Source organism: Austrofundulus limnaeus, unplaced genomic scaffold (genome assembly GCF_001266775.1).
Source record: "Austrofundulus limnaeus strain Quisiro unplaced genomic scaffold, Austrofundulus_limnaeus-1.0 Scaffold193, whole genome shotgun sequence".
NCBI lineage: Eukaryota > Metazoa > Chordata > Actinopteri > Cyprinodontiformes > Rivulidae > Austrofundulus > Austrofundulus limnaeus.
In genome coordinates, this window is record NW_013952595.1 from 330,452 (window position 1) to 340,285 (window position 9,834).

At 38.7% G+C, this 9,834-nt stretch overlaps 1 protein-coding gene across 1 annotated transcript in view; it reads right to left on the minus strand.

The window, feature by feature from the left end:
- The window catches only part of zgc:162331 (sushi domain-containing protein 3), a 25,478-nt gene that overhangs the window by 3,208 nt on the left and 12,436 nt on the right, over positions 1-9,834 (minus strand). The window contains exons 3-5 of the mRNA XM_014018443.1: positions 1,154-1,345; positions 841-994; positions 576-761 (exon numbers count right to left, since the gene is read on the minus strand). Coding sequence (XP_013873897.1) covers positions 576-761; positions 841-994; positions 1,154-1,345 — 532 coding nt within the window. The remainder of the gene's footprint in view (positions 1-575; positions 762-840; positions 995-1,153; positions 1,346-9,834) is intronic.

Genomic DNA, 9,834 nt, shown 5'->3' on the forward strand with positions numbered 1-9,834 from the left:
ATCATCATCATCATCATCATCATCATATTGATGACCTGACAGAGGTCTGCAGATGTTAGATGTACCAGACTTAAGGTACAGGAAGTGAAAAGATGATCCATGTTCTGGATTTGGTGGCTACATTCACAGACTACATTCCTAACCCTGGTACTTACCCACTTCAGGGCACACCATTCAGTTCTCTGTAGTCTGCTTCTTCAGTTTTTCCTGGGGTTTTGGGGACAGTTACGTGCTCTATGGCTGTTTGTTCCAAACCTTTCCGTTGGTTTATTTTGCATTTCCTGGATGTTAAGTTTATTGGTAGACATGTGTTTATTAAAAAACTGGGTTTTATTCATACCATGGCCACTGCCACGTATGGGTAGGTGTGTAGGCAAGACTTTTATATTGATGGTACAGCATATCTGCAGACTCCACACTCCAAATGTAGATGATGGAAGACACTGGAGTCATTTTAACCATCATTTTATGATGTTGTATTGTTTAAGTATGGTATGGCATTCTGTTTTAAAGGGTACATATGCAAAATCCACTATATGCAATATTCCCTATAAAGTCAACTACTAATGGTTCACCTTTGGTATCCTCTGTTCTCGTACCCACTGAGGCCTCCTGTCAAGTAGAGGGGGCTGTCGGGAGCCAGACGAGGATTCATCCTTTGGGACAGGTGGAAGATCTTAGGAGGAGGAAACGCCTCCCACTCTCCTTCCTCCGTCTCCAGCCAGCAGTCACTRCGGCGGCTCGCTCTCTTATCTCTGCGTCTGACAGTAACAGAGTTTTATCAGGTTACTCCAGTTTGAGAACATCCAAAAGGCATTCCGCCTCGGTTTCCTGTCCCACCTGCTTCGGCCGTCTTTTTTGGCATGGTCGCGACCAGATCGCTCCTGCAGGCAGCAAACGAGGAAAGACAAGGACATGGCGAAAATGACGATTCCACTCACAACTGAAGCCAACACAGCCACTCTCAGCCCACGGTCCTCTGGTCTGGGAATCGCTGAGGGAAAAACAACGGCTGGTCATGTTGATAGATCATTGAGTTGTTCCTCATTTTAATTTCTGTCCCTTTTTCTTAAGATATTAGTAATGTATGACACATTTGCATGGACACRAGGTAAGTTGGGTTTAAATCAACCATGAGGGAAAAATATTTTACCTTCACAAACAGGCAGGTRGTTGCTCCACTGTGCCTTGCCTCTTCTGACGTCACAGTAGATTTTGTCRCTGCCGACCAGCTGGTACCCCTCTCTGCACCAGAAGGCCAACACGCTGCCAATGGACACGCCCGTCCCACTCTCCACGTAGAAGGAACCCCGGCGAGGTGGCAGGGCAGGAACACAGGACAGACCTGATCAGAGGAGACACAGCAGATGAGATCAACAAAAAACCTTGGCAATAAGAACTGAAGTCAAATTGAACAGTATAAAAAACTAATTGGTGAAGTATTTTTTTTTTTACTTAAGGTAAATGGAACTGAGGTGTTGTTAAATATATAGGCATACGGGGGCACAGCACAGTGCAACACGTCACTTTAGAACAGCCCCATTCCCTCTAAGCACCCCAGTAATACCTGTTCTTACCCTGTTTATATCCTTGTATCATGTAAGTACGTATGTGTACCTTGTAAACATCTTGAACTAGCCTAGCCCTTTATGTTCCTCTTAAGTACCATTTAAGTTATGTTTAGAATATAAGAGGATTTTATTCACCACAACTCATCGGTGAGTAAAACTCTCTTACTTTTATTTTTAATAACTTTTCAGTATTATGCATTTCACAGTCAGTCGTACACTTATAACTTTTCAGTGTTTAGAGGACGTGATAAACGCTGTTTCTATACAGGAAATATTACATAGAGCTCTGTTTTTGTATGCTAATGGCACTCAGTCAGAGCAATAAAACGTGGAACATGACGTTTATGTTTAGTCAAAGGTAAATGACCCTTTGAGGGCCATCATAATGCTCATGTAGCYCTTAATGAAAATGAGTTTGACACCCCTAATTTACATCCCTCTAATTACCCTATAGGGTATGTACCCTAAATACCCTGTGAATATGTTGTAATTAAGGTAAATACCTGTATCTACCCTGTACCTTATATTTGTTCTGTATATATCCATGTAGGTACCCTGTCATTACTCTGCARGTATCCCCAAAAGTACCTTGTATAGAGCACCATAGGTACTTTATAAGTATCCTATTTGTCAGTATTTTACTTGCTATGTTGACTTWGTTGGGTCTCCTTCCTAAAAGCCTTTGAATAAAAAAAGAGTATCACAATATTAGTTTTTAAAATGTTTCATCCCTGAATGATACCTTTAGATCTTTGGAGACCTACAGTGGAACTACAGCTGTTTGTGYAACATACCAAAATCATCATACAGATTGTTTTTGAGTGATTCTGATGTCATTATGTTCTACAATATGATGCAGGGGATTAATTTTCTTAGCTATGTTCAGAAYTGAAACAACTCCAAGCTGATTTCTTGTTCTGTTAACTTTGTACAGTTGAGTTTACCGAACCAAGTTTTTGTCTTTTTGTTCATTAATTTTAATTGATTTTGTGTAACTTCTATTTTTGTAATTTCTTTTTTATTTTAGTCGTCTTCAAGTGAGGAAATGTTTTAATATGTCTTTCCTTCCTTTACCAACATTTCTCTTGCTACATTCGTGTCAGATGTACAGTRACCTCATGTTGGTTCAGTGTCTGTTATCCAATCTGAAAGGCTGAGATTAGCRTTTACACTGGCAAGTGGGCAGTGACGTATAAACTGAGAAGCAGAAAGAGATATTTTTATCTTCCTCATGCTGGGATACACAGATATGTCAGAGAAATCTCGTGACGCTGCAGCTATTATTAGACTGTGCTGCCGGGATTTAAACTCGCTTCTGTATTAGTTTCATAACAAAAACCTTTTCATACTGATTTAGGTAGAAAATAGTTCTCTCTTCATTTGTACTACTTGATTACAGTATATGCTGTCTTCAGAGGAGCTGATAAGGGTGTTTGATATGCCACAGGTTGACTGATGTTTTYGTCCAAATTTTACAAGTTTAGGTCTGACTGTATTGACAAGCTAACAACTAGTCCAAACGGTTATTTGTTAGCACAAATAGYAGCAGTTATTGTGGTACAGCCTGGGACAAATCCAGAAGGAATGACGTGATATATCTACCAATAAGATCACTATTGATATAGCGTAAAGATTGAAATGGAGTTAGATTGGAGTTGTCTTACAACAAAAAATCCAGYTCAGCAGTGTTAAGATATTGTTTATACCTTTTACACAGAACATAACTTCATATTTGCTTAAAAAACTCTTACTTTATAAGAAAAAAATCTGTCTTACAATTTGACTTATAGGGTTTAATAAATGTAAAACATTTTTGTTCTAAATTGACAGCATATAGATGACAAATGTCCCACTGTCACCATGCTAACAGCTAAATATTAGTATAATGACTTTAGCTCATAAAGTTTGTCAGTTCTGAACCAGAAAATTAAAGTATAAAGTGCTAATAAATTGAAAGATTAATTTGTTTTGGGTGGCRAGTCTTTTATTTTGAAAAATTTCTTTGTATTTTGCGCAGTAATAATGTCTATTGTAAAAAAAAAAACTAACTAAAAGACTGTGCAGCTCATCAGTGTGTTTGCTGACGTTACTTTAGTGAGTAACATCCAGAGTGTGTGTGATGCCGTACAGTGTGTAATCTGTGTGTTTCTGTGGGGGGATGTCATCCCAGTATAAGACCCTGTGAACATACAAGCTGCTCTCTGCTGATTAGGAGCGACAGATGGGAGGATTTCTGGAACAGCAGAGAGAGTGAGGGAGTCGCTCCCGTGATCCTGATGGTATCCCCTCCCTCACACACATCAAAGCACACACACCAGACACGTGCAGCAAGAGTACAGTACCAGCAAACAGGGACAAGCTGGATCCAGTTTTAAAATGGGGGGATACTGAAAGTCATTCTTTCTGTAAAGATACCTTTTCCTGATGCTCTCACAATTTCTGGTGCCTACAGCCTTACTTTATAAGATTGTAATGAYGAATTTTACCAAAATGCTTTTTTTAAACATGAACAAATCCTGACTTTAATTAACATCTGTTCAAGCCATGGGCTGTTCCGCTGATGTAATGTTCGATGTGTCGAGACAAATATGTAACAAACTCATTTAAAGCCTTTTTCAGTGGTTCATTGGCAGTGGCGGCTGGTGGAATTTTCTCCAGGTGGGGCTACAACTCCAAAATAGATGTATCCCAAAAAGCAATCAAACATGTACTAAGTTGTATCACGCCAGTATATTTATTAAACAAATTACAATAATAAACAGCATTACAATGTCATGTAGTGTTTTATTTTTAGTACATAAATTTTGCTCCTGTTACTGAGAAGCAAATTTCTTCATGACTCTGGTTTAATTCAGGGATGTTTTAACCAGATTCTTATAGAGCATGGTCAGTGCAGTGATGTGATGTTGTACCTGAGGAAAGTCTGGATTGTCTTCAGTGTTCAGCTCCTCTCAGATTCAGCTGTGGTCAGAAGAGATGTGATGAGAATCTTCAGCAGAGTCACAGTCTCTGAAGATGCAGATTGATCTCCATGAAGAGCTCCACAGAACCACTGCAGCTCCTGATCTCATAAAAGCCTGTTCAGTGTTTAGCTTGGTCCTGTTCAGCACTGCAGCCTCCATGGTGGTGAAGTGGAGACCTGCAGGAACTTCTGCCTGCAGCTCTGATCAGATGCTTGTGAATGGCTCAAGATGATGTCACAAACCTAAAAAAAATGCACAAGTTTAATTCAGTATGGAGATGGCTACAAGTGAACTTTATAATATTCAATATATAGAAAACAACTGAAGTTATGAAAACACATGTTAATTTATTAACAACAAACTGTTGCACCTCTAAGGTATTATATTATATTATATTATATTATATTATATTATATTATATTATATTATATTATATTTAAAGCTGTGTTAACAATTATAAAACAATATAACTATATTATACTATGATTAAAAGCACAACTATATTATAGCACTACTATGATTAAAAGCATTACAGAAGTATTTTAGCTTTTTTCTTACCTGTTTAAATCCATGCTGATCCTGATGCTTTAAAACCGAGGCAATGAATCAAAACAAACCATTAGCCTCGCTAAAAGCAGTTAGCTTAGCCTGTTGCTAATCCAGTTCTTGGAAAATAATGGAGTGTAAACTCTCCCTCTGTTTTGCTCTGCTGCTTTTCTTGTCCAGCAGATCTGGTCCAAGCTCTTTTACTTTAAGCTTCTCCTGGTGTGTTCTGGTCTAACACACTTTTTTGTTTTAAGAAACTTAGCTAGGTTTTGGAATAGTATGGTATTGGTATGGAAGCCCATTTCCGCCACCCTGTTAAAAATAAAACTTGTATCTCATAATTATGACTTAGCTATCTCATAATTATGACTCAGCTATCTCATTATTATGACTATCTCACGAAAATGGATGGATGGATGGACCAGGGAGGGCTTAGCCCTACTAGCCCACTTACTGTATACCAGCCGTCACTGTTCATAGGTCACTCGCTGTCAAACTATATTTAAAATCCAGACAGACTGATATTAAAATGAAACTGCATGAAATGAAGGGTCATGTAACTGTTTTGATATGATTATAATGGTAGAATCAAATGGATATGACAGTTCAAGTCCACTATTGGTCATATTTCATTAAGGTGCAACCGAAACATCATGAAGACCATAGAACTTTCGACACAGRTCAGARACAAAGTTGTGGAAATATATTCCCACCCCTGGTCATCCCAAAGAGCACAGACAAATCTATTATTAGAAAACAAAATGAAATGGCACCAAACCTGCAACCAGAGATATGGATCTGTSCACAGGACCACCATAAGCTGGACTTATTGAAAGAAAGGTGGGGAAAAGAAAACAAGCAGTACGCCGGTGTCCCTGTCACCAAGGGATTTCAAAGTGAATGTTTGCAGTTTTTGGTACCCTTTTGGTGCAAGACCTTCACGTTTATACGAAGTTAAACTTTATATAAGAAAAGAGGTAGGGTTTTATTTGCTTGGATGAGGCGGAGCAATTTTATCTACCACCAAGTGCAACCGTGGACAACTGGCCACCCCCCAGCTCCACCAGGTACAATGGTGGAGGTGGGCCATAGGCCAGTGGTGGTCTTTCCCATCGTAGATTAATCTTTGGCCACCCAAATCATTTGAGGAAACCATACTTTTAAACAAAATAAGAAATTAGAGTTTCTTATTTTTCTTCCAGTGGGGGCCAGTGGTGATATCTGTAGGGTAACATATATAATAAAACCCTTCAGACAGAATTCCAACAACAGAAGCACCCAATATGAAATAAAGCAAACAGCAGAAAAGCCCCATCCGTGTATTTATGATAGTGACGTTCCCATTTATAAATGTGCTGTTTTATAGATCTGCTGACATTATGTCTTTTTTCAGCACGAAGATGACCGTAAAACAAACCATTACCATAGCTTGCAGAGCCTCTGTCAGTTGTCCATTAATAAGTTCCCCTGCATTCAGGCTTTCAACTATAATTTCAAGYAGAAAAGAGACTTGTTAGCTGAAACCAGGACACAGAAACCAYTTTTCTGTTTGATGGATTTGAATATTCTTTAGTCTATCCACCCTCAACATTTTCACTTCCAGAAGCGAGTGAGAAATTGAATAATCAGCCTTGTTAATCTTGCTCGTCATTATTGCTACTCAGTCTACGCCAAACCACACCCACATACATACACCTTCACTGGCTGCCAATTAGCTCCTGAGTAGTTCCTCTTTTTTCCCCCAGGTAGCTAACCAGTCCCTTAATAAGGCTGGGCTGTGTGCTCCCCAGTAAGTACTGGTTAACTACCCATTAGTACATGATTAGTTCCAAAGTCGTTCCCTAGTAGTTAATGAAATCTTGTGAAACTTATTGTAAGTGCCCTTTGCCTTTTCTCATTCCCCCCTCTGTCTGCTCTTCAGGGTTTTCCTCTAATCGCTTAACCACTCACACTTGTTCGCCATTCTTCAATCAGCTCAGCTGCTTCCTCTGCTCTATGTTCCTTTCCACATTTATATCAGTTCTTCATTGTCTTAGCTCTTGCTATATACGTTTCCCTTTGTTCACCATAGTTTTTCGGTTTTGTCTACATTTTGGGATCAAARCCTCCAGTCTTCCCGATAGGTCATCACTTTAAAAGAGTTGAAAAGTTTGGCTGCCAGAAAGACACTAATTACACTGATCCAGACTGTCCTGGCAACCTGTTGGTACCAAGCAAAYATTCACTCTGTTTTTTACCTAATCACCAGCCCCTCTGGTCCCTGTCAGTGAATCACTGGGAATACTTTCTGATTAAAYACAGATTAGTCTCAGGAACACACACTGACGTTTTACTGTTCTATATAAGTAATCTGAGTTGGTGTGAATTGAAATTCGGACGCGAGTTTTATCTCATTTAACTCTGACGCTTGCTATAGGAATACCCACAATCAAGTGTACTGATCTGTTCAATATGTGTAAATAAATGATTGCATAGTCTTTTATGAATCAACTTGAACTCGTCTGAATGTTCACTTATTGTGTCACTTTTCACTTCGCACAGTCAAGATATTAAAAGTAATGAGAAAATACCTTGGTAAAATTTCCTCATAACCTTGTGTATGAGAGATGTGGGAAAAGCTTAATTCACCTTAAGCTTCCTCCCCTACATACTGGTCATGACCCCAACATGAGTGTTTTTATTAGAATGTTTTCAAACAYACAGATTTATCTTCCAGCTACATGGAAAAGTCTTTCCTCATTTTCTTYATGAAATACCTTTTTCAAACCCGTGCCTCTGAACGCCCCAACCTGCATTGATTGATAATCCGATTGGTCAGAAATGCCTAGACTGTGAGACAGGTGCTCATTCTTAATCAGGGTAAGAGAATGTGTTGTGATATCATTGAGTAATGAAAGGAAACTAAAACTAAAAAAGACAAACATCCAAAAAGTCAAGTCATTTTGAAGATGTCCTTGAAACGAACCACTGCAGTGTWAGGACTTCCTGGATGAAGATCTCGTTAGATACAGGAACCAAAAAGTCTGTCATTCATCAATTTTTGATCGATTTCCCCCTAATAAAACAATTCTTAAAGTTAAAACCAGACTTTTTGAGACACTAAAAGTCGTCGCTCTTGGTTGATAGCATTTCATCATCTTCATCCTCTCCAGCTTTGTCTTCCGTCGCTCCAGCTGCTCTCTTGTGTGATCTGACCTCAAACATCATTCCTCTGTGTCCTCCCCATCAGTAGATCTATTTCTGTTGCAGCTCACTGGTGCGCTGAACCACGACCGATTATCTAATCTCCCGTCTCTGCTTGCGTCGGAACAAACACACAAATTATGAGAGTCCTCCTCAGCCATGCACTGTGGTCCAGTGCAGGTCAAAYGTTTATTCCGTGTTGGGTTTTTTGATAGCTTACCAAAGACTACGTTTTTTTGTCTTGTTCTGAGACAATGACATTAGTGAGAACTTTAGCACACAGAGGCTTAAAGAACCATCATGCTCCATAAACTAACAGCTTTAGTTTGAGCTGACTGAGGATAATCAGTTTGTCATTCAGCTGTACGGCTTACATGAAAGGATTTCCATCATCTTTACCTTTGTCAGCAGGTTCTGATCATGATGGTGCACAATATGAGCCGCAATACAACCTCCATTCAAAAGGTGGTACAACAGACACAAACGATCAAAAAGACAACAAGTCAAACTATGAAGAAAAAACAAAAATGATTGTTTAGATCCAATCATGAAAATTTTTCTTGCAATTTCTAAATGTGAACAATTCAGGAACCAAAATGACAAAACCTTCTATAGACAGGTGGAAAACCAGGGTATTATTACCATTTAACTGAAACCATTCCCCACATACCAGTGGACAGCTACAAACTTGATAGTCAGTGAATTAACCTATCTAGGCTCAAACAGGAACTTTTCACTCAAAAAGAGAAATAAACAATATTCCCCTTGAAGACAATATTACTTTCCTTTGCAACAACTGTGAACAAGTCAGCAAATCTAGAGCAGAACTTACAGTTTCACCCATTCACGCAGCTGTAAGTGCATTTCCGCAGTTGGGGATGGCTGACGGATGGCAATGCAGGTGGTGTTGAAAATGTAGACTCATTAATAAGAAAAATTTCTTCACATAGGTACAATAGATATAATAATTTATARACAAATGAGCATTCAGCTGGGAGTGACTGCACAGAATCTTCTGAAAAAAGCACAATCTCTTTTTGAAAAGCTTCAGCTAAAGAGTGAAACAAGAGGAAAGTCAATGCTAATCTACAGTAGATTTCCTGAGATAGAGATCACTCAGGGTGGTCTGTCATTGGGTTGCAACAGCTGGASACTAGCTGGTGACTCAGAATTCTGATAAAGTTGTTGTTGCAGCCTTACTGAATTTTGAGCGTTTGAGACCAAGAAACCATTAAGTTGTGTGGCCAGTTTGCACTGCTTGCAAAGCTKAATTCTCGGCCACATTATTCAATTTCCCAACTCCACTCACATTATACTTGCTACAGCCCCCGTATTTATGACTTAACGGGGTGCCRTTTGTAAAGCGACTTGTGCTTAAAAATAACATTTAAAAATAACATTTAGCAGACTGCATTATTATTTATTCTATAAAYGCAGTCAACCTTTTATTTTGGTGCTTCTGGTTACAGACATAAATATGTACACATTGGCTAAATATTTAGTTTCAATATTTAGGATTTAGATTTAACATTTGCATTTACCATTTAAGATTATTATTATTATTATTATTA